The 26,164-nt window shown below is 44.0% G+C and overlaps 1 protein-coding gene across 6 annotated transcripts in view; it reads right to left on the bottom strand.

Annotated features, from left to right (window-relative positions):
- LAMA5 (laminin subunit alpha 5) overlaps positions 1 to 26,164 on the bottom strand; it is a 362,437-nt gene that overhangs the window by 255,603 nt on the left and 80,670 nt on the right. For all 6 annotated transcript variants that reach the window (XM_053245482.1, XM_053245481.1, XM_053245483.1 and 3 more), the window contains one exon: positions 23,996 to 24,148. In XM_053245482.1, coding sequence (XP_053101457.1) covers positions 23,996 to 24,148 — 153 coding nt within the window. The remainder of the gene's footprint in view (positions 1 to 23,995; positions 24,149 to 26,164) is intronic.

Genomic DNA, 26,164 nt, shown 5'->3' with positions numbered 1-26,164 from the left:
GGTCATCTTCTTCTTCTTTTGTCTTCAACTTTTCCCAGCATTATGGACTTCTCAAGGGAGCTGGGTCTTCGCATGACATGTCCAGAGTATGATAGTTTGAGCCTGGTTACTTGTGCCTCAAGTGAAAATTCTGGATTGATTTGTTCTATGATCCATTTGTTTGTTTTCCTGGCTGTCCATGGTATCCTCAAAAGACTTTTCCAGCACCAAAGTTCAAAAGTGTCAATGCTTTTTCGATCTTGCTTCTTCAGCTTTTGCATCCATAGAGTGTCACAGGAAAAACCATGGTCCTGAATGATTCTAATCTTTGTAAGTGTAGGCATGTCACGGCATCTGAATATCCTTTCCATGGCCTTCATTGCAACCATAGCAAGTGCTAGTCTGAGGAGCATTTCTTGGCTGATGGATCCTTTACTGTTGATGGTCAATCCTAAAAGGCAGAAGCTATCCAACACTTCAATGTCTTCATTGTCAATTCTGAGGCTGGTTGCTGTACCCATCATCATCAATTTAGTCTTCTTTACATTTAATTGTAGTACCGTTTTTTCACTGTGGTCCTTGATTTCTTTACTAGAGCTTGCAGATAATCTGCATTCTCCGCTATCAGAGTGGTATCATCAGCATAGCACAGATTATTTATGTTTCTTCCTCCAACTTTAATGTTTCATCTTCCAACTTGGGACAATACTAGCTTTCAAACTAACTTACATCACAGGGTTGTTGTGAGGATGGGCAGACATGTATGCCCTCAGCACTTCAAATGAAAGATGTGATTAAAAATAAAATAGTGACAGCTAGTTCAGCTCCTCCTTCAGTTACATTAAGCTCCATCTTCTGTTCACAGCTAAAGCCACAGAAAACTCCTAGGTGCCAGTGATTCCACTTTTTGATCCTCACAGCTGGAAGAAACCCATTTAAATATGCATAACTTCAATTATAAGCATTTCCTGGGGTGAAATGAACCCCACAAAGCAACCCTGGCAATCCATTGCAAACTAGAAAATGAATGCCTCTCTCATTCGTTTCAATTAACATGATTTCCTGTTACAAGCCTTAAAACATGGCGTGAGGAAGAAAAAGGACACAGCTAATCATTCACATTAAATTATAGTTTTCTCAACATTTTTTTCTTTGCAGCAGTTACGGTGTTATTAACTTCCATCAAGATTGGTTACATAACTGAACACCGTAGTGTTTGACTGCAGAGGTGAAATTCCTGCTGTGCTGCATGGAAAGCATTTATACATCTACATACAGGCACAAATCTTAATTACCGACGGCATTACCCTATTAACTTCAACTGTCCCAGAGCTGTTATAATGTTCTCCCTTCAAGCAGAAAATAACTGCTCTGGAGCCTCATATACCAATCTTTTTTAGCCAGTAGTCACTGATATACCCGTTTTATTTATTTCTCTTAGGTGTGTTTATGTAATAATCATGTAGCATAGCCATTACCTATATTTGCTATATGAATCCCTTGATGAACTTCTATTGAAAAGCAGTAGATAAATATATTTAATATAATAAGTATCTTCTAGATAACACATCCAGATCTCTGTCGCATGCTAGCATCACATGCCCGCACAACTACAAAACAGAACCCAGAGTGGGACTGCTTAGATGAAGGGGCAGAATTATGTAGATAGGTGCTACCTCCATTGTCAATAGCACATGCTCAATGCAAAATAATAAAAAATAAAAAATGGGGTCACTAAGGAAGAGGCACCAAATGGTGTCCCTGTACCTTTTCTTGTTCCTATAGGAGTAAATGGTAGCCATTCATCTATATGGATGAAATTAAAGTGCTGATTAGGTAGTCTCAATGCAATAAATGATTGCAATAAATGATTGCATAGCTCAAGGCTGGCTACCAAAATAAACATTTAGATTTGATTAACATCAACTGAGGCCACAGCTCAGTGGTAGAACATCTGCTTAGCATGCAGAAGGTCCTATGTTCAATTGCCAGGCAGGGCTGTGAAATATTCCTGCCTGAAGCCTTGGAGAGCCACTGCCAGTCAGGGTAGACAATATTGACCTAGATGGACAATACTGACCTAGTTGCTGTTTGATTCAGCAAACAGCAACTTCTTATCTCAATAAGCAGAATTTTATACGGGACTGTAGCTCAGTGGTAAAGCCCTCAAAGTGCATGCAGAAGGTTCAATTCCTGACATCTTCAGATAGGGCTTGGAAAGACCCTGGAGCTAGGAGGCCAGATTTGGCTTTTAAAAAGCCAAATTCTGGCTTACGGCCCATTTGACCCACGAGTATACCCCTTAGGTTCTGGCAACTCTGCCCTGGAGAGCCTGCTGCCGGTTAGTGTGCATAATACAGAACATGATGGACCAATGATCTGATTTGGTGTAAGGCAGCTTCCTATATTCAACCAACCTTCAGAGAAAGCTGCCCATTGCATCCCTATTTGAGCGACTGCTCTGAGGTTGCCTCTTTCCTATAAGGAGAGACAGACAGCAACTCCTGCAAAAACATTAGAACTCCACACAGTTTACTCTGAATGCTTTTCAAACAGCGACGGCTTTGTGCCTCCCATTTTAATTCAAAAGAAAAGCGTCAGCTGCCACAAGTCTGGGAAACTCCAGACTATAACAACCCAATATACAACACCAATCAGCTCCAAATAAGATGATTTTGAAGGCACGTCATCTAGTACATTATTAGACAGCCGACGGCTCCAACTTCCACGCAGAGTCTGAACTGAGAAAAAAGGCAAGCAAATGTTTGAAGTGTGTTTTCAGAATTCCCAATGAATCCAGGTTGGTTGGCAGTGCATCCAGTTACACAAAGGTCTGAAAAGCCACGCTGGAGGCTGGCCAGGACCAGAGTTTGCACTGAGCTCGGGTGGGTACAGGCTTTGTGAGGGACTGAAGGAGGATTAAGCTACAGCTTCAGCAAACAATTTGCAGCACCAACAGCGAAGGGATGAAGCTGAAGCACAGATCTGTGTTCGCTATTTGGAGTCTGTGTTTACCATTTGAGACAACTGTGCAAATACTTGGCTCTTTCAAACTATCTCCCCTTACCAGGAAAACTCAATACTGTTACATTTTCAACTCCTACCTGACACAAACTAATCATTTTTGGCAGGGCTAGATGTACTATGTGCCAAAAGCAAACCACTTTATGTGCCCAGGAAACCCCAGTTTTGTGCACTGGTTTGCAGTACATTCTGGCAGAAGCAGTCAGCTTCCAAAGCATACGTTGGAAGAACCCAGACCTCTTCAGAAGAGTCCAGTACATGCTTGAACCAAGATGAGTTGGTAGTACCCCAGTGGGGATTCCGGGACAGTCACTATGGATGATCCATCCAAATCCAAGGATAAGAGGGAGTCTGTCCCAGGCTCAGCCCCGACCCCTGACAACAGCCCCAGGCCCAGCCACTCCTTCGGAGGAGCACCGAAGACCCAATACCCCTGGTGGCGTTCCCTTTCCTAGAGCACCTTCTGTTTCCTCTGGTTCCCAGGAGCAAAGGAGATGCTGAGGCAGGCCTGAGTTCCAGCACCAAAGATGGAGCACATGCCTGGATGCTCAGGATGCACTTCCCTCTCAATGGATCTACTTGCGAAGGGAGGAGGACCAGCTTAGGTGCTTCTTTGAGAGGAGGGCTGCCCTAGGAGTGCAGAGTCCTTGCAAGACATAAGGGCCTTTCGTTGTCATCAGCCGTGCCTCCAGTCTGCTTTGCTGCCTTGCCTTCCCCAGGTTCAAACAGGATGCCACTAAATCCAGGGACTAGGGCATATATCCTTTGCCACAAGCCTGGACTCCCCATGCCACAGGACTCTCCCCCTCAGCAATCACCTCCCAATCACCTCCTGGGCCCCAAGAGCAAAGATAGCATCAAACTCCTGGGGCTTTTTAGTTCAGAAAAAAGACAACTGCGGGGAGACATGATAGAGGTCTACAAAATCATGCATGGTGTGGAGAAAGTGGATAGAGAGAAATTATTTTCTCTCACACATAACACTAGAACCAGGGGTCATCCGATGAAATTGATTGCCAGGAAATTGAGGACCAACAAACGGAGATACGTTTTCACACAACGCACTTGTGGAACGCTCTGCCACAAGATGTGGTGACAGCCAACAACCTGGATGGCTTTAAGAGGGGTTTGGATCACTTCATGGAGGAGAGGTCTATCAATGGCTACTAGTCGGAGGGCCAGCTCCAGCCTCAAAGGCAGGATGCCTCTGAGTACCAGTTGCAGGGGGGTAACAGCAGGAGAGAGGGCAGGCCCTCAACTCCTGCCTGTGGCTTCCAGTGACTTCTGGTGGGCCAATGTGTGAAACAGGATGCTGGACTAGATGGGCCTTCTTGGGCCTGATCCAGCAGGGCTGTTCTTATATTCTTAAACTCATACTGAAGCACCATAAGGCAGACCGCTCATCTGGCAGCAAGTTACTATCGAGCCCCGGCAAGTTACTACCCATGGCTATTTGCCCGCATTCAGCTTGGTGCGTCCCAAGTTGTGCAGGCCCATCTCTACTACTACTACATTTATATACCACTTTCAACAAAAGTTCTCAGTTACACAGAAAAACCTCCCAGCAGAGTTTCAAAAGCACATGACTCAAGAGTTGAGTTTTAGAAGCAATTTATGAAGGACAAATACCTAGTTCCTTAAATTGATTCAGTTTATTACGGCCAACGGCCAGCATTAAATAAACATCACATTCGTTACACATCAAATACATTAAAATATACATCACATTACTAAATATTTAAATACAATAAGCTCTAAGTCAGTACTCGGGCTGAATGAATGAATGAATGAATGATATAAGTTGTGTTCCAAGAATATGAATTTAGAAAGCTGATCCCCCAACCACAAAACTTTGTACTTCAACAGATGGCCCCTGGCTCACAATCCGCCAACCAAGCTTCTGCTTCTTCCCCTCCCTCGCAGTCTTGGAAACTCTCCCTGCTGCTTCCAGTGGCTACAGACATCACCCTTCTGAAATATCAGAAGGAGATATGGAGGCCAGAAATTAGGTACAAGACAAAGTAGGTCAATTGGACAAGCAATACTTCTGGGGTGGAAGGTCAGGGACTAGCCTGTCCTACAACGTGAGCAATTCCTCTCCATCTGATTAATCCATTGAGTCAGCCTCAGTGGAGTCTTGGAGCATGGATGGAAACAAGATTGTTTCTAATTCTGGCAAGTATAATGCTGTGGTAATACAGGACTGTGGTGATGCAGAGAATACAGAACCTACTTAGAGGACTTTCATGTTTGCTGGTTCCTGAAGAATGAGTCAACAGACTGTGCTTGGGAAACAATAGTTAATACTATTTTCAACATATTGTACATGAAGAATTTTTTACCACTCTTTGGACGGAGATCAATTTTTGATAACAGAATCATGGTGAATGGGAAAAGAGGGACATGTTGGAAGGTATGTGACTATATATTGAATGAGTTGCTGATTGCTTTTATTGGTTTATTTGTAACTAGCTGGGCCGGGTGCAGAGCATCTGCACCTCTAGCCGCCTGCCCCACTACCACCTCCCTCCAGCCGCTGTTCCCCCCCGCTGCCGTTTTCTCTCCCACTCCCCACCTGGCTTCTTCCTTCCCCTGGTTGCTGGCCTGGCCAACGTCAACGCCTTCTTCCCCGGCCACTGTCACTGCCATATTGCCCGCCCACCCCCCGCCGTTTTGTCTTCTCGCTCATCATGCCGCCACCCGGCCACCCACCACAGTTTTCTTCGGCCGCTGCTGCCACCGCCATCTTTCCTGTCTCACCTGTCCCATGGCCAGCCTATCCAGCAGCTCTCCGACCTCTCACGAGAGCTGCCTCTCACGAGAGCTGCCTCTCACGAGAGCTGCCATGGGTATGCCTTAGAGAATTAAATATATAGATATTTTTAAATTCATATTAATATAAATTGATTTTATAAATGGGGTGGTGGTGTTGTGTTGGGTTTTACTTTAATTGAGAGTAACCTAGATACAGATTGTTTTCTGTTTAATTTCAAGTATAATGCTGTGTCAGAATTCAAATGAAGGTGCAACACACTGCTGTTTCTTCGGCTGCAACCACATGGCAGGAAAATGCAACAAGTATTGTGTACTCTAGGTGACTGCTACAATCAAAATATTCATGTTAATAAATTGCCTTTAAATAAGTACATTCTCCTAATAAGATCTGAAAACAATCAGCTTGTTCAAAGCTGGACACGTCATTGTTCACCTTTTTAAGAATGAGCAATCATGCACGGACATGTCAAATATTAGTATGATGATCAGCACTGCACTGTAATGTATCCATTGAAATCACGCATAAGGACCATCTACTTAAGCCACACATCTGGAACAGATGAACACATGTTTAGCAAAACCCTTTCCTTCTCCGATTTTGCAGCTTACTGCCTTCCCATAGGTTTCCAAAAAACAGACAACACAGAGAGAGCAGGGTTCACACAATTCCTTCACAAGTCTGTTCCCCCCTTATACTAAAGTGTCTAAACAGTTGACGTCACTACTAACCAATGCCACACTGAATTTGTGAGATTCAGTTTTCACTGTAGAAGCTGCCATTCAAGCAGCATGAAAATGTTCATGAAAGAAATCCTACCTCCCACTCTTTGGGGGATTTGTTTCACAGCTCTTCACCACTGTTGTCTTCTGGTCTGCTGCTGCCTGGAGGGGCCAATGATCTGCCCAGCAATGAGGTGCCCATCCAAGCATGCATCCCACTGAAAGTAAAGGTATGCAAAGGAACAATATCTGCCTTAAGATGTACAACCAGATGCAGTTCCTCTGCACTGCATTACTTTCAGTGGGATGCATATTGGGCTATTGAATGAAAGCCAAAAACAAAAAACCCTTCAGTTTACTAATTAATATATTAACAAATGAAATAAAAATAAATACTAGGTACCTGTGGATGTGGTAGCTCCAACTGACCTGCAAAAAGTGAGGAAATTCAATGGCCATAATTCAATGGCCCCATGGAGGTGTAATACCTAATGTCCAGTCAGAGATATTATACTGGCCTATGAAATCATAACTGGGGATTAGTGTTACAGCAATTCTTGAGGATAATTTGGTTAAATGTGCCTCTGAGTATATGACGTATGCGGCTACCTCAGCAGGCAACAATTACAATCAGCACAGCACTTAGAGACACATGTTATTAAATGCCCTAGCTTTTGCTGTTGCAACCAGGTGACACAGGTAGTGGAGCAGAGCATGATGGACCTCGCCAAATTGTGTTTCCGTGGTTATGATTCTGTAGGCCAACACACAATGTGCCCCACCACATCTTTGCCCAGACCGGCTGTTAACAACTGCAGTACTTTTGCTTCAAAACAGGGGTCTCACTAATTCAACAATTAGGCTGTTCTCACGAGCAAGCAAGCCTAGGCTTAGCTGCCCATGGGAACCACCGGGAGCCGCTCGGCATCTGGCAATGCCTCCGCTGCAAACCCGGCTAAGAAGCCCGGCTCTTAAATGAGGGAGCAAGCACTCTCTTAGCCGGGCCCTGTTCAACTGATCGTGTGTTGGCACCCACCTGTCGCTGGGAGGGGGATCCCCACAATGTGCTGTATTATTTCCAGGGGCCGGGACAACGTGTCCCAACCTCTGCACTGCCCGTGGCAGCTGTGGGCTGGCTAGGCATGTGATTTGCACGCCCAGCAACTCCGTGTTGCTTGTCTGCGGGGAAGCCGACCTTCTGCAGCCTTCCCCACCATCAATCATAAGAAAGGGCTCAATAGCTCTAGCCAGCAGAGGAAACATCAGTTTTGACTTGCCCCATTTTAACCATTTTCAAGCAGACCACAAAGCAAACCATTCTTTTTACTTTATCTCATCCAGACCTCTCTTTAGCAGCTTGTTTGCCTACTGCGCCCACCAAAAATCAGACAATTCACCAACAACAGGAGAAAATTACACTTTACTCACATCTTACTATTAATTACAGACTAAACTCTCTGAAATGCGCAACTTTTCTGCATGTCTGACCTTGCTCTGGACAGGGTTCACCTCAGGGGGCTTTATCCTAATCTTTGAAGAATCCAAGCATGCATAACAAAAGTGACTGGCCTGGGGGAGAAGGTGGAGTAAGAAGGAAATCATGCTATGCAAGAACTCCCAGGTGTAGTCTGGAGTCTATTAATTCCTTCCTTGGTTGAGATTTGTTTTAAAGGAAGAATATTGGAAATGTTTTGTGAAGAAGTTTTTTTTAACAAATCTTTCTTCTTTTTAAGTGGGCACATTAAAAGAAAGCATTATAAATTGTATCCTTAATTGGTATCTGTGCTAGCCTAGTTAACATATCCACTTCCAGAGGGGTAGCCAAGTAGACTGTAGTTTATGAAAGCTTATGCTACAATACATTTCTTAGTCTTTAATGTTTTTGTTGTTTAAACACAAGGATCTTTTAAATATCCAAACTTCTTAGTACCAGACAGCTCAAAAGGTGGCAGTCTTTATTTATTTATTTGTTTGTTTATTTTAACTCCATTATTAAGAACATTAATATCATTCAGATACACAGTCTTAAAACTGCCATCCTGTTTGGAGAAAAGCCATCTTTTGGACAGCAGGCTCAGGGAGCAGAATGAATATGCCACTTTGGAAACCTCTGATTGAAAGCTGTATTAATACATACATACATACGCAAGCAGGCAAGCGGCAGCATAAAATTGTAGTGTGTCAGAAAGAGGGTGGGCAAGCAGCTAGATTGCAAAAGATTTTTATTTTGTTCATTTACACACTTGTATGTATATGTATGTATGTATGTATGTATGTATTTGTTTATTTCGGCCCAAGGCCAGCATAAATACAAAAAAAGAAACAACAACAAAATACATAAAATACATAAAACATTAATACCTTCAAATACTAAATGCATGACTAATTTCATTCAAATGAAACTGGTTAATCTGAAATGCACAGCCCGGCATCTCGTGCTTCAATCACTCTAAACCGACTCTTGCTTGCTATGAAAACAAATTTTGCTACTTTCCTGTAAATGTACTCCAGAGGTCTCCAACCCAGTCTTCTAAAAGAGAAGACAGCCCACACTTTATAATTAGGAAAGGACAAGTGTCCTACCCTAGTTCAGAAGCTGTTTTGCGAATGGAAAACAGCAAAGTTGGAGGTGGTGGTATTCTGGGAGAAGAGCTGGGTTGGACAGAGATCCCTCCTACCTCAGTAAAGTGCTGGGTACAAGAGCGGTGTTGGACAATGCTGTCTGACTCAGCTCCTCTCTCCCAGACAATCATTTCCCCCTCCCCCAACCTCACCGTCTCCTTCACACAAGGTCACAAACGGGAGCACGCACAGCTCTTCAATGAGGGTAGGACAAGTGTCCTACTTCCCAACTAACTAGAAGAACTTCCCAACTAACTAGAAGTTCGTTAGAATTTCTAACGAGGTAGGGTAGGACAAGTGTCCTACCCTACCTCGTTAGAAATTCTAACGAACTTCTAGTTAGTTGGGAAGTTCTATTAAGCAGTGGCACAGTGAGGTGGGGCTGTGTTTAAGCAATGAACAAACAGGGGGCCCTTCCTCCCCCCCCCCACAGCACCATTAGGGAGTTGCAGTGGTTTTTTAACCTGTTATCACCCCTCCCTTCCCCTTCTACCTGCTCAGCTGTCCCCAGAAAATTTGCCCATTCCGTTGCTTGCTTCCCACCATCTCGCACCCCACTCACTGACTTGCTCACCGACTTGCCTCAGACACAGGTTCTCACTGTGTCTGCCCTGCTGCCTGCCTATCAGCTGCTCCAGGAGCAGGCTCTAAGGCAGCATTCAATGCATGTTACATCCTATATGCAGTCTGGAAATTGAAGAGCTAGGAAAGCAAGGGGGGGGGCTGTTTCACCCTGTAAAGAAAGTTTTCTTCAAAGTAAAATTTGACAGAAGGGCAAATGCAGTGTACAGTCCTGGAGACGAACAACAGTCCTTAAAAGCAAAGAGAACCTGGGAAACAAGTTGACTGGTTAGGCCACAATAGCTTCATGGAATACTTTCCTAAAAAGATCTTGACTGTTGAGGCTATAATAAAACAGAAGAGGCTCGGCACAAACAAGACAAATGAACCTTTTCTGTCGAGGACATGGGTTTATTACAGTCACTAAGGGAAACGACATGAAATTGACCCTGGAAGGGGGGGGCGTCTACCTTCACTGTTTCTCTTTCGCTCTCTCTGAAAGTTGGCAGTGAACACCACTTGTATATCCACTAAACTCAACTGAACTAATTCTGCTTGTGATTTTGAAGCAACTTCTGCAAATGTCAAAAGGAGCGAAAGATAAGCAAACAGGATTTGAAGTTGCAGTAAAAAGGTTTGGAAGCAGAGAAAAGACTGCAACTAAGAGCTGCCTGTGTGTACTCCCTGCTAAAAGAAATGAGAATTCTTAACAAAAAATAAGATTAGTTTTCAAACCTGCAAAAAGTTACAACTGTGCATTTCTACTGTTTAGCTATTTAAAATATTTATACCTTGCCTTTCAACAAGCTCAAGGCAGCTTTACAACATTCAATTAAAAAAACCAATTAAAATAATAAAATACAATAGCTAAAAGATATAACCGGGATCGTAAAAGGATTTGCAGAGGAGACATTCTCAGTTACCAAACTGCACATAAAGGGTGGGTAGGGTGGGATTAAAGCGAGGGAAAGGAAAGGTTGTGCCGACCAGTTGCTGTTGACTCCTGGCGACCACATAGCCATGTGGTTTTCTTGGTAGAATACAGGAGTGGTTTATACAGCTTTAAAGAGATATGCCTTTAGAGGACAACGGAAACAGGGTGCGGGGGTGGGGGGGGAGAGGGAGCACATGAGAAGGCTCTTTCAGAACTGCTCACTAATTGTCCTCCTGAAAAAAGAGGGGACACTCAGGAGGGCCTCCCCAAATGACTGAATAGAGCAGAGGGAGGCAGAGGAGATCCTTCAGGTACTTGGGGTCCAAGTAGTTTAGGGCTTTAAAGGTAATAACCAGCACTTAGAATTGAGACCAGAAGCAAATCAGGAGACAGGCAGTCACAGCAATATGGGTGCTACGTGATCAAGCAGCTAGCCACATTGAGCAACTGGGCTACCACATTATGCAGATGTTAACTGAGACAAGCCCATGGTTGCCACCGAGGCCATGAACTCCTGAGCCACACCAGAGAAGCAAGTTTTGGCCTAAATTTTGACACACACTCCCACACCCCCTGCCAGTATAATCCGTCTAGGGCAGACACTGTCAAACTTGGGTCCTCAGATATTGTTAGACCTCAACTCCATTATGGCTGGGGTGATGGAGCAGTCCAGCATCAGTCCAACATCTGGGGCAGGGGTTTTCCAAGCTGGAGAACCCCTGCCCCAGGGGATTCTGTATCTTAAGACTATCCCAGCTAGGTCAGGTAACTCAAGTACGGTGGCCACTGGACAGTGGAGTGGTCATTACACCAACAGAATCCCTACCTTGTTCTGGGCCCAACCTTTAGGATAGATAGATAGATATAAGTTTATTTGGTCATTGACCAGCAAATCTTTAGGATCAGACATTCAAACTCTGATGACTACTGGAAAGGGCATCTGGTTAGGGAGATTGAGTCATGATAGCCAATTGCAACACTGCCTCCTCACCCTCTTGATCTAAGTTCTGTTAGACAGAAAATCCTTGTGGACACAATTGGGAAAAGTTAACCCCCTCCAGTTTATCCAGTCAGGGGTCCATTATGCATGCTAGATCAGTGCACTCATCCAGATTAAAGTATGGAAGGCTACCATCTTCCCGTTTACTGATCTAACATTTACCAGCTGCATTCTTAGGCCAAGAACTCATAGTGTTAAAGTATTGCTTTCGTAGCACTATTTCCCACATTTTCTCCTTATTGGGGACGGAACAAGAAGCAATGCAGGGCACCGAAACCCTGCTCCGACCCATGGGAAGTACTGTCCAGCCACTCCTATGGCTTCTGATATTTGAACAGCATTGTCTTCATTGTTCTTGGCAGCTTTTCTGCACTCCTGCAGAATTGTGGCACGCAGAACACCCCAATTCTTTTCTTTGTATCACAAAAGAGTGTATGAAACCATTCGGCACTTCAGTACTTTATATCACCTGGAGGCTGCTGACATCGAGAGATCAGAGTTACATTTTCGGTCCCCCCTGAAACAGCTGAGGCCCATCCCTTATGTATTAGGCATTCTAAGGATAAGGGGTGTAATTATGCCCCTTATGCAAATGGTTAATTATGTAGACCGATATGCTCCTGACCCTCATAGAAATGGACTGTCAAACATCTCTATCTCCCCAGCATAAACGTCAGCCCAGTCACTCCTCTTTGCAAGGAGTACAACAATCTATCTTCTCCACAGTCAACAATGCTACGAAGCATACAAGCATAGACATAGAAGATCCTGGTTTTTTTCTGTTGTTGTCTCCAAGATGCCAAGCATTTGTCTTCAGACAGCTTACCATGAAATGCTGACATCATATAAATATTTCTGTGCTGGCTTGACCTGTATTAACCTTTATGAGCAAGCTCAGACTGGCCCACAGGGCATATTCCCGGTGTACCCTATCCGCAGGGGCGCCCTTGCGCCCCACTGTACTCGGCAGCAGTGAATACTCCCACCTTTAATTGCCCATTCTGCTCAAAACCCAGCGCCCTCCCCACATATATTCCACTGCCTTCTCAGTGCCCCCAGTCCAGCCCTGTTTATAAGAGAAGATGCCAAGGATCTGGAAAGAAGACAGAATAATTCAATATTCCTTGAAATCTTACCACAGATGTTAATCTGTGAACAGATCATATCTGCATGTATTAATGTACAGGAAAAGATATCCCATTCAAAATGCCTTTGTCTTCTTCCATTTTCTCTTCTGCATGTGGTTACTACTAAAAACTAGCAACAACTTTGTGGATTTCACCTCTTTGCTTTCTGGCTTGCATAGGGACACACATAGGGGAGGGATCACTACTTAGTGGTAGAGCACATGATTTGCATGTCCCAGGTTCAATTCCTGGCATCTCCAAGTAGCACTGGGAAAGACTCCCCATCTAAAAACCTGAAGAGCCATGGCCAATCAATGCAGACAATATGGTTGTAATTTGTTGCCTTCCGGAAAAATGCCAGTGAATGAAATCGGGATCTCTATTCTCACTTGTTTAACTCTTTTTAGCAGACCAATTTAAAAAATGAATGGACTAATGACTGACATCTCCACCCACCCTAATCTCCCCCAAAACACTGGCTATATAGAACATATCCAAGGTGTTCACCAGGTATTCAATTGTAGAGATGCTGCATCCCCATCCACCAATGACTTCAGATCTTTTTCTATCCTTCTTCTCACGCAAATGCTTGTCTAACAGAATATACACAAGAGCATGCCTTTCCCCTTCAGTTTATTAGGGTGCAATGATTACTTCTCCCTAGTTATAGCTCCATAATAGCAAGAATAGATTAGAATCCCCCCTTCACCTATAAACATGAATTGAAATAACACGGGGGAGGATTATACTTGGACGATCCCGAAAGTCAATGGAGGTTTAAGGAATATCTAAACAGCACCATGTTCTCCCAAGAGATCATTTTCAAGATTCACTGAGCTGGATCAGTGAAAATCACTGGATCTTTTGTGCAAAATGCTGGGCAAAGAACAAGCTCCGTCACACCTATCCTCCAAAATCAGCAGGCTGTAACTTTTCACTCACCTGCCTGCCAACTGCATCAAGTCCAGCTTGCTTGCAACGTACCTGGATATATCATGCCACAGTCTATCACAACCCCTGCTCACAATAGCAACTCGGTCATACAATGAGGAGGCGGGCCAGCACTATTCCCAGCCTTGAACCACCATGCCTGGCCAGAATCAAAAGAGGCAGGCAGGGGCACCACTAGGGGAGAGGGGGCCCGTGTTCACCCCTCTCCCTGGTGGCCCCCGGAGTGAAGGAGATGATGAAGAAAATAGGGAGGGGTGGAGTTGTGAGGCCCAGGTACTTTGAACTCATCCACTTAATCATAGCTACATCCTTGTAGGCAGGACCAGCACTTCCCCCAGCCCTGGATCATAACATCAGAATGGAACCCGAGAGAGACCCAGGGCTGGAATCCCTTGAGGAAGCTCCCTCAGGGCCTAGGCTCCTTGGGGCAGCCCTCCAGAATCTGAGCCCACTATAGAGCCAGCTTCAGGGATGTGCATGAATCACGATTCAAACAATGACTCACAGCACAGCCCGGAGTACACCTTTAAAAGGGAGAAGAGCAGGTCCATACCTGCCCCTCTGCCACTCGCCACAGCTTCCTGTTTGGGCAGTGTGCCAACCATGCTGACCATGCAAATGTCTGCCACGCATGCGCAGACACCTTGTGCATGCTGCCATTCCATGAGGGTGGCTGGCAGTGGGGGACACGGACGCCACCCATACAGGAAGCTGCTGTGAGCAGCAGAGGACCTGCTCGCCTCCCTTTTAAAAGATGTCCGGGCTGTGCTGCAAATCACTGTTTGAATCACAATTCATGCACATCCCTAGCCAGTTTCTCTCACACCATCACACCCCACCACAATGTCTGCATGCCAGCACTGACAACAAGCTCAGCAGCAGCAAGTTTTGTAGAGGAGGAGATGCCAGACTCCAGAAGGTTGCCTCTTTAAGGCTTCCCCTTTCCAGGCAGAGAGGTGGAGCTGAGGAAGAGTAGTCTGGGCTCAGAAATATTGAATGGCTCAGTCTGCTTCTGAGTAGTGTTGTCAGTTTGCTCCCTTGGACCTCTCCATGGTCCTCTGGCTTGGCCTCTGCCTCATGGGCAGTCAAGACAGGATAGACTTCTTGAAAAAGGAACAGCCTGGAAGAAACTCCATTGCATCCTGTTGAAGTCCTTCCTTTATAGGAACATTAACCTACAGCAGGGATTCTCAACCTTGGGTCCCCAGATCTTGTTGGACTTCAACTCCCACAGTCCCCAACTAAAGGCCATTGGGGCTGGGGATTATGGGAGTTGAAGTCCAATAACATCTGGAGGCCCAAGGTTGAGAATCCCTGACCTACAGCAGAGCCAGATTAAAATAAGTAAAAGTCCTCAAATGAATCATATTCTGGAGCCCCAATTATCTCTAGACCATAAATTATTCTCTCTCTAGCAGGACCACATAAAATCAGAAGAGCTCACAAAGTCTCCCTCATTCCCATCAAACCTTCATCAGGTGCAGTATTCTGATGATGCCTACCAGACCTGGTATCTATTTTTTTTTTTTTTTTTTAGCTGTGGATATAGTCACTGGACTGGTTCAAGTACAACACAGAACTACATTTAAGCCTATTTAACCCATAGACACACTGTACCTGCCACAAGGAGAAGCCGGGGCGGAGGCACCATTGGGCGAACAGGTTCAAAGAACCCGGGCCACCACCAATCAGAGGCTGCAAGTGTGGCCCTAGACACGCCCCCCGCATCTGACGTCAGATGCTGGGGGGGGGGGTATTTTGGTCCCAAACGGGGCCACGCAGCCCCATTTGGAACCAAAATCGGCCTGCGCTGTGCTGGCCTTAAAGGCAGGGAGAGCCACTCTTGGTCTGCCAGCGTAGAGGGGGCCGATCCAAATTATGCAGATAACCACGCAAAATTCTGCATACATACACTTGCTGAACATAGATCCAACTAAACATCTGCAACATATTGAAGACTAAAGAGTCATTGAAACCTATGCCAAAGTTTAAAACCCTTTAAAATGAGGTTGTTTGAGCTGACAAAGGAAAAATCTGTTCTATATTTGTATTCTGTACTAATCTTTTCCTAACCAATTTGTTCACTTTACAACCAGTAGTCACAGCATATGTATTAATTCAAGATGCCAGGTTGCAGCTTCTTCTTGATCATGAGGTGGCATCTTTCCCATTGCTTCTTTAAAATCAACAATTTTGAAACCAGAGCTAGGTTCTTGATGATACAGAAATTACTGCAGAGGACCTGGAATAATTAGTTTTTTACCCAAATAGATAATCAAATGCACAGTCCTTTCCAATTCTACGGGAGGGCCTCCCTGACCTCTCCTGCCACTGAACTATAAACTTTAAGCCATCACAAGCATTCACTACATGATGCAAGTCTATTATATAAATTACTCAAGCTGGGTGGCCTGCCACTTAGGTTTTCCCCCACCTCCCTTTTCTCTTTTGCAGGTTGTCATTCACTGGCTGAGAATTTCAATACTCCTCCTTCTTGATTCTTTATTTGTGGTTTTAATGCTACTCAAGACAGATGGGCAGGCAATAGGAAGGGCATGAATAAAAAGACAGCTTGTAAAATAGAAATAATAGCAGCTTCATTCATTCACAGAATTGTTATGTGGGTAAATGTGGCCACAGTTGCCAAGCACTCTGTACACTGAAATCGGCTACAGAAATGAACAGTAATAAGCATCTTAACTTTACAGATCATAATTTTCTACAGCAAACATTCTAAGAAACTGCAAAACTGAATTGGAATATTAGAAGTAGGAATGGAGAAATTAATCTGCTTTTTCGGGCCACATCATTGTCCAAGTCACAGTGCATCACTCTGACGTATCTATCAATTCTGGACTCTTAATCTGGCATTTCAGCAGTTGCCCTTGGCACAGGTGGTGACATCACAGTGGCCGATCCATCAGCAATATCTGTGATGGCCGCTATTAATGTCACAAAGAAACTCAAAAGCAATGACCTGACATTCTCTCAAGTAGCGATACCAGCAACATGATGCATTCTCCAGGTCCTAAACCTGTTACTTCAAGTGGCATCATATAATATCTCAAAACGTATCGGACAGGGCCTGCCACCACCACGGTAGTACTCAGAGCTGTAGTTTTACAGTGGACACTTACAGCATGTCTAGACTAGAGCAGTTTTAGTGGCGAGGTCTATGGATATGTGCGCTTTATTTAATCCAGATCAAGCATTTTATATAATCGAAAGAGAGAGAGAGAGAGCTGTATACACACGTTGGTTTGTTCTACTGCCTTGGTGCACTTTTCTTGTCTCCATGTGCAGTCTGTCTGCAATAAAGAATTGTTCTTTTGCTCTGCTTCATTGCCTTCTCTCTGCCCAAAACTTTACCCCGCCACATTTCTCCCCTATTTTTTCTCCACCCATTCTACCATGATCTGTGTTTATTGGCTTCTAAAAGAAAGAATGTGGGGGAGGCAAAAAATATTGGCATTATTTTTGCCGTTCCCTAGAATGAAAGTCGAAAGGAAAATAAAAAGATAAAGGAATGCTGTCAGTCAATATTTTGCCTCAGCCATGCCCGAGACACACTGAAAGCTGAGTGCAAAGGCAAACAGCTCATCAACCAGCAAGTTTCACTAAGGGCCGCCCACAATGTCATCGCTGCCAAGGAGCTGCCCAAAGCATGCACCCCTTTTTAGAGTGGTGCCAGAGGTGCTGCCAAATTTTGCAGGGGGGCACTTGCTCACACCAAGCCCCACCACCTGCCAAGGCCCTGCTCACCCGCCACCACTGATTTGGGCCGTTGCCCACTGATCTGGGCCGTTGAATTGCTCTGCTGGACCTTCTCCCCCCACCCCACCACCACATATAGAAAAAACAAATAAAACTGCAGCAAGTAAAAATAACTTAACAGAAAACAGCAGTAGAGGAGAGCTGGTCTTGCGGCCGTGAACACAAAATGTTCCCTTTGCCAAGCAGGATCTACCTTGGTTTGCATTTAGATGGGTGACTACATGTGAACTCTGTAAGATATTTCCTTTAGAGGATGAGGCCATAGCTCATTGGAAGAGCATCGTGCATAAGGCCCCTGAGTTCAGTCCCTGGCATCTCCAGGTAGGGCTGGGAAAGTTTCCTGCCTGCATTGGAAATCTGCTGCCAGTCATCGTAGACAATACTGAGCTAGATGGACCAAGGGTCTGACTCAATATTAGGCAGCTTCCTATGTTCCAGGGTGTATGTACAGTTTTAAATGTTGCTCAAGTAGCATGGCTTTAAGCCTCTCTTCAGTCACTAAATTTTTAGACTCCATTGGGAAACTCATTCATTCTCAAACTAAATCAGATCAATCAAATTAAACTTTATTACAGTCACAGACCAGTACAATTCTCAAACTAAGTATTGCATAAAATAGGTTCATTAGCAACAAGTGTCATGAAATGATTGATGCTTTATGCAAGATAAAGTTAGAAAAGCATTTCAAACACTAGGTTTATAGAAATGTGATATGATTAAATATTGTTTAATCATCGTTAAATGTTTAATCATTGTTAATCGTTAAATGTGATATGATTAAATATGATTACAAATTGTAGTTAATCGTACTGCTGGACTATAAAGTTGTGGCTACTTAAAAAAAGGTAGTGGGGGCAACAGAAGGAGCACTTTGGCCATAAGTCCAAGTTGTCCATTATTCATTATTCCGAGATGAAAGAGGCATTGCTCATCACCCTCAAAAGAGGCTAGAACCTTTTTCAAGATATATTTGGAGACAACATTTGTTATAACTAAATTTTATAATTTGGATCAGAGTATTAGAGCAACAAAAGGTCCCGTTTCAAGCCATTTTCTTTCAACCAAATAAATATTTGGTTGCTGCCCCACTTCTCTGGAACTCTCTTCCCCTTCAGGTTCGTTAGCCCCTTCCTTACTGATTTTTTAAATCGCTGTTGAAGACTTTTCTTTTTTGCCAGGCTTTTGCCCTGTAGTTTACCTATTTAGTTTTTCCTTTTTTGTTAGTTACTTTAGTTTTTAATTTAGAATGTAATTTTAATGTTGTCTTGGTTTGCATGTTTTTCTATACCACCCAGAGTCTTCAGAGTGGGCGGTATATTAAATGTTTCAAATAAATAAATACATAAATACATAAATTTTCTATTAGACATTATTTCCAAGGCATTATCTGCACCTTCCCCAGGTATCTGAGGAATTCCCAATGATACTCTCCTAATTACATGAGGTCACTCTGGCAAATGCCCCATATATACAATAGGCATTGAGTATGCATTTCCCCTCTTTGTCACATATCTCACATAAGACCTGGTATGTCCTAATTTAAATAACTCTTTAAATTGCAAAAGCAATTCCCTTCCCCTGAGAAAGCTGGACTGGTAGAAGGTAATCCCTGCAGGACCTTCCCACCCTTCTAGATGCATAACACAGACAAGAATAAGTCAATCAACCAGAGCATTCCTGAAATACTGAATAGTAAGTAAAAAGGTAAAGTATGTCCTCAAGTTGATTTCTACTCCTGGAGCCCACAGAGCCCTATGGTTGTCTTTGGTAGAATACAGGAGGGGTTCACCATTGCCTCCTCCCGCACAGTATGAGATGATGCCTTTCAGCATCTTCCTATATCGCTGCTGCCCGATATAGCTGTTTCCCATAGTCTGGGCAACATACCAGTGGGGATTCGAACCGGGGACCTTCTGCTTGTTAGTCAAGCATTTCCCTGCTAAGCCACTAGAGGTGACTCTCTCCAAAGTCTGCATAGTAAGACTAGATACCAAATCATCTCAGTGAGAGAGTACGGTCCTGAGTTCAATCTCCAGTTAGTAGGGCTGTAAAAGATCTCTGCTTGAACTCCTGAAGAGCCACTGCCAGTCAAAGCAGACAATATTAGGGATGTGCAAAAAATTTCGGGCACAGAACGATCTGTGCCCGAAACGAACAATTTCGGGTGATTCGGGGCCGAACCGAATCACCCCCGATGCCCCCCGAATTTTTTCGGGCACGAGCCGAATCACCCGAATTTCGGGCACAAAAAATTCGGGTGATTTGGCTCATGGTTGATTTTTGGCGATTTTTTAAAGTTTTAGTGACTTTGGGGCAGTTCGGGGGCATAGCATGGGATTTGGGCAAAAGGAGTGGGGTGGGGTGGTAGTGCCTAATGGGTGCAGGCTACCACCCCAATTTCAGGGGGATTGGGCAAAGGGCTGATTTTTGGTAAATTTCTGAAAATTTCATGTCTTTGGGGCAGATTGGGGCATATTGGGGCAGAAAGTGGGGGCTGGGGCAGAATAGTGGGGTGGGGTGGTAGTGCCTCATGGGTGCAGGCTACCACCCCAATTTCAGGGGGTTTGGACAAAGGGGTGATTTTTTGAGAATTTTTGAAGTTTTGGTGACTTTGGGGCAGTTTGGGGGCAGAAAGTGGATCTGCCCCAAAATAGTGGGGTGGGGTGGTAGTGCCTCATGGGTGGAGGCTACCACACCAATTTCAGGGGGATTGGGCAGAGGGCTGGTTTTTTGAGAATTTTTGAAGTTTGGGTGTCTTTGGGGCAGATTGGGGGCAGAAAGTGGATCTGCCCCAAAGGAGTGGGGTGGGCTGGTAGATAGTGCCTAATGGGTGGAGGCTACCACCCATCCCCAATTTAAGAGTGATTGGGCAGAGGGGTGAATTATGGTGAATTTATTTGTATGAGGTTTGTCTTCATAAGGTGAAGTGTGCTAAATTGATTACTTCCTCATATTATTCATAGTAAAGGAAAGTGTGAAAAAGTGAAAGTGGGGTCATGAGAGTTGTTTAATTGAAAAAAATCTCATTTGCTATGATAGAATGAGAATTCACACCTCAGAAAAAATGACTGACTCCAGCCAGACAATAGGCCTTTAAATGCTTCATCATCAAAATCAAACTCCTCAACTAAATGTCCAAGACACTGAATTCCAGGAGGAAATTGTTTACAGCACAGACTGCCTCCTCCACCCATTCTGTTCAGTACTGGAAAGCCAGTTCTTGCCAGCAGCTTTGCCTTTCAAATGCTATAAGTATTTTTAATTGGTTTTAAATGGCTCTGAACTGTTTTACATTTGTTTTTATATGGTTTTCAGCAGTTTTGTTTTAATTGGTGCTTGTTTTTTTAACTTGTTGTGCACCACCCAGAGCCTTTGGACGGGGCGGTATAAAAATGTAGTAAATAAAATAACTAAATATGCACTCTTGAAATGAGTGATTGGTACGTAGGTTCCAAAGATGGAAAAGCTCCGTCTAAGGAGATGTTCAAGTGCCTCCATCCCCAACCCCTATTCAAGACAGCTGCCCTCATCCCCTTGTGGAGATGTGTTTAAATATTTAACTAGAGAGTTTGAATGGAAGCTCCCTGCTTTGAAATGAAAATGGGGTCCCCAACAGGGCTATAGGCCACCTTAAGTGGCACAGCAGGGAAATGCTTGACTAACAAGCAGAAGGTTGCCAGTTCGAATCCCCGCTGCTACTATATCGGGCAGCAGCAATGTAGGAATATGCTAAAAGGCATCGTCTCATACTGCAAGGGGAAGAGGTAATAGTAAACCCCTCCTGTATTCTACCAAAGACAACCACAGGGCTCTGTGGGCGCCAGGAGTCGAAATTGACTTGTCAGCACACTTTACCTTTAACAGGGCTATACCCCTGAAGAGCCAATTGGAGTCAGATACCCATAGCACTTAGGCTTGCAAAGAGAAAATACATGCCCACTACCCCATGGGAAGATTTTTGTTGACAAACAAGGGGATCCCCAATACATCTGTAACCCACAACCAACCAGTATTTTCTATATATAAGAATTCCATATGGTAATTATTCTAAAAAGCATCACGTAGATTTTTCAACTTCACTTCACTTCTTGCCTACTGATGAGAAACACGGAGGTTGTTCTCACAGGACTTCAGCCTCGCACCCCCTAGGGAGGCCGCCTGCCTTCCTCTGCAAACGAGCGACCCGTCTTGGCCTCCGCTGTGCCACATACCCACACGAGTGGCAGCATGGTGGAGGTCAGAACTGGGATCGGAAGGAGGAAATCTTCCAGCATCCCAGTGTGCCCTGTACTAACAGAGCAGTGGCTGCTCTGCGCTCGGCATGGACACACACACACAAACCGGCTCACTGCCCAAAATCACAGCAGGCTGGGGGGAAGCCATCTACCTGGAGGCGAACACACAGACAAAAGCCTGAGGCAGAACAAACCCACAATTCGTTCTGCCTCGGTAAAAACGGTGGGTAGATGAGCGTGGCTACCCTCAACTGAAGCAGCGACGAGTGGAGGGCTACCAGCACTCCAGGCATCACGTCCCGGAGTGACCCAGGCAGTGTCATGAGAATGCCCTCACTGTCTTGGAATTCTCCCTTGGGCTAGGAATTTCTTTTAACAAACAACCCTAAGACTTCCCAAAGGATTGTTTCCCAGCTGAACAGGAACCTCAGACAGGAGAGGCAGGGGGAGTTGCTAATTAGCATCATTACAATGCTTTCCCTTTGCAAGCATGGAAACCGAAACCTATACTAATTCATTCAATGATATTTTGTATCTTTAAAGCACCCACCATTTTATTGTACTGGAAATTTACACACTTTAGAAACAAACCAGGCAGCATGAGGATTGTGTTTTCCTATCAACATTAAAAACAACAACACAGAGATAACATTCTAACAGATGAAAGGCACAGCCTGGTTATCACAGGTCTTAAAGGCATGTTGAAATGAAACGCTAGCCTGCAGTTTTTACACAATAGTGGTTGTATTTTTAGTTCATTTTATCTGATGCTTTATTATATTGTATTTTTGTATATTTGTAGCTTGGTATATAACCTCGGGTGTCTTACTGATGAAAAGGTACTTCAGAATTCTTCAAAATAAATAATGCTTCTCCAAATCCACAAACTATTCCTTCCCATCTGATAATGGATACTACTTGAATATATACTCGAATCTGGTTCAGTGTACTGATATATTCTGGGGAGTTTCTTGGCAATGGCTTCCCTGTCTACCAATTATACATTACATTATATTTCAACTTGAAACAACTTTTTTAAAATGAAAGACAATGTTGTTTTAGCCCACATCAAACAAACAAAGGGTCTGAATGAAAGACTGATTCTCAAGCTGTGCACTATGACCCAGAAATCAGGAAACCAAAAGGGAGGCAAGGTTAGCATACACCAGATACTTTTCACATGCAAATTGTTGTACTTGGTCCTGACAAGCCATCATGAACTCTGATCCCAAAAAGTTTGAGTTAACACATATCTGCCAACCTGTCCCTATTTTCCCATTTGCCTGAATGGGAAAATAGGGACATGTTGGCAGGTATGCTAACATTCAACAACAGGATATCAGCAATTCACTTTGAAACTCCTGAAGTGACTACTCGAATTGCAGTTATTTGCTTTCTTTTGTATTTAAGTGGAGTGTCACCTTTTAGGTTATTCATTTAGCCTATAGAAAAGATCCCTGAAGCTCAAATGTCCGCACAGCCTCACTGACAAAAGCTACGCCAATATTGACTTTCTGTCTTTCCAATCTTCCAGATTGTATCAGCAACACAGTCCCAAACTCATCCTAAAGGGCAATTCACTAGCCATTTATACTAATAAAAGAAAATTAAATTAAAGGAATATATTTATGACAACAATTTATTAATTATTCCCTTAGGGCCAGTTTATATTATCATCAACAAAATCAAGTGGAAAAACTTTTCATGGATTGTACCATTTCTGGTTGCAGGGTTGGCTCGCCTTCATTGGAGGTTTTCAACAGAAGCTGGACATCAAGGGGTGGTGGTTGGATTAGAAGACCTCCAAGGTTATTTCCAACTCTAAAATTCTCTGATTTTATGAGAATCGTTCAGACTAGCCTTGTCCTGAATACTACTTTTCTATGTGCAGTGACCCTTTTTCATAGGGAGCATTTAAACATCCTGTAGAGAACCCAGCTACGTGGTCGCTAAGAGTCGACACCAACTTGACAGCACTTAATCAATCAATCAATCAATCAATCAATACATGCAATCCTTGCCCATCTGCAACCTGAAGTGGTACAATCCATTGGTATCATAAAAGTACACTGAATGTATAAACTGGCCCTGGGTATCTTTTGGAACACTTTTCAAAACAGGTACCATGGCTAGCTATTTATTTGTTTATTTATTTATTTATTTAGGTGCAATAGCTCTGCATGATCACAGAAGTACTCTCTCATCTTTCCACCACTCTTTAAAATGAAATGAAAAATCCCATGATCAAGCAACATGCTGCATAAACCCCAAATCACGTTTTTTTCCCCGTTACCTGTCCAAGTTCTAAGGTGACGTTGACCTCATTAAATTCCAGCCCACGAGAAAGAGGAGGGCTCTGCCACCAGCGTTCTGTGCCGTCAATAGCGTTAGTGATGGGATGGGCTTTGTTACTGTTCACTGATGAACAGATGTCACAGTACTGCCCCTGTGATAAAGAGTAAAGAAAAGGTATGTTAGAGCAAATTCATGAGCAACATGCATCCATGCCTTCATTGCACACCCACAATCACCAATATGGATTACACTCAGCACTCCACATACAGGAGTCAAAACAGGTGCAAAGGAGCTCTCTTAATCGTGGTTAAGAGAATGAAAGTGAATTGTGAGATCACATGCTCCCTCCTCAAGCCCCTTCCTCCCACTGTAAAAATACATCCCATCCTCCTCCTGCTAACCTTAATCACAAGTTAGGTTTTGTATCAGCACCAGAGTTCCCTCTAAGGCATGTGTACATTCATGCGCTCACATGTTTTTTGATCTCCACTCAGTTAATTTTAGATCCTGCTTAGGTTGAATCAGGAAGGCCCCACTCTTAATGCTCATGCACACACACTGCCTCGATACTGCCACCCAGAACAAAACTCATTCCACATATAGAAGAAAGAAATTAGAGAGAACACTGATCAGCACTAAAATTAACTTCAGTGGACACTAACCAGGGTTCCCTCTTAATCAGGATTAAAAACTGTAGCTTTAAACTGGTTAGCAAACCCTGGTTCTGTGAAATTCAGAGTCTCCCATACCCTGCACCATCTGAAGCTGGCCTAACAAACATTACCACATGATTTTAATCTCCCATATAGTTATGGGACAGGGAAAAAACAGAACAGAACAGAACAGTAGCAGGTCTGGGTTCCCACATGTCTTGCAAAACACTCCTGGCCTTGAAACTGCCCAGCCCAGACACAGACTGTCACCGATATGGTGGTTTTCGGCAACTACTATGTGGCCCCAGTAATTCCCCGTGTGAAAAACTGAAGTACCAGTCAGACAAACTGGAATACAAACAACACTACCTGTGTGGTTGAAAGGAGGGCAAACGAGGTACTCTGCCTTTAGTTTAGGATGGGCTATAACAAACACTGGGCCAGTTCTGACAATACAGCCCTGGAACACACAACTATAATGAAGAGGATGCACCAAGGTACTTGTTTAAACAAGAGTCTTTGAGTGCATGCACAGGGGCCATTGGCATGAACAACGCTCCTCCCCATTTTGATAAAGGGATGCTCTAAGGGATGGCCGCACTCTCAACACGGCCACTTCATACCTCCGTGTGCTGGGAGCTGTATCATCGGAACCAACCCCTTGTTAATGTGGCTTGGCAGCTTTTCCCAGCAGCTCAGCCAGGCCAAGGGCAATGATAAAGTATGAGAACAGAAGCTTTATCGATCAGCCCCGGGATGACCAGATACCAGGCTACTGTCTGTAGCTCTTATCAAAGGCCTTGTCTTCCAAATAACCCTCTTCCACCCCCATCCCCTGCTGCAGCCCAGCCTTCCAACACTCTCTCTGGCTTCAGGCACCATCTTATCATAAACATCCCCCCATCCCAGGGGTTGCCCCTAGAGATCCATAAAACCTACAGCCCAACCTTCTGTTACAGTTTCTTGACAATGCCAAGTCGAGCGCGTTTTGTTTAAAAACAAAGTGAAGTTCATACTCAACCTAGCTACCTTTTTGTTTGTTTGTGAGAAATATTTTCAAACCTTTCTGTTCTGCTAACTTGGCAAAGAGGCACCTTTTAACGTGGTGGTTCTCTTTATTTAGCGGGGGGGAGCAACTGGCCCTATCCACCCCCAGCACAGGACCTCCAGTGGCTGTTGCTGGTGTCTATCTGATGTTTCTTTTTAGATTGTGAGCCCTTTGGGGACAGGGTTCCATCTTATTTGTTTGTTATTTCTCTGTGTAAACCGCCCTGAGCCATTTTTGGAAGGGCGGTATAGAAATCGAAGAAATAAATAATAAATAAAAAGTGAACAACTGGTTCAAAAGTAAGTTCTCCGCAGCGGTATGATTTGCTGACAAGGTGGGCGATATTATGCTCTAGTTGTAGACTGGATCACTGCCTCCATTTTGGCTTTGCTAATGGTTACTACAGTAACAGCAGCACACATGAAGCCAACACAAACACACACACACACTCGTTTGCAAGTTTTTA

This window comes from Hemicordylus capensis, chromosome 4, assembly GCF_027244095.1.
Source record: "Hemicordylus capensis ecotype Gifberg chromosome 4, rHemCap1.1.pri, whole genome shotgun sequence".
Taxonomy (NCBI): domain Eukaryota; kingdom Metazoa; phylum Chordata; class Lepidosauria; order Squamata; family Cordylidae; genus Hemicordylus; species Hemicordylus capensis.
Note: the sequence above shows the minus strand (reverse complement) of the source record. Positions and strands in the feature narration are given on the sequence as shown.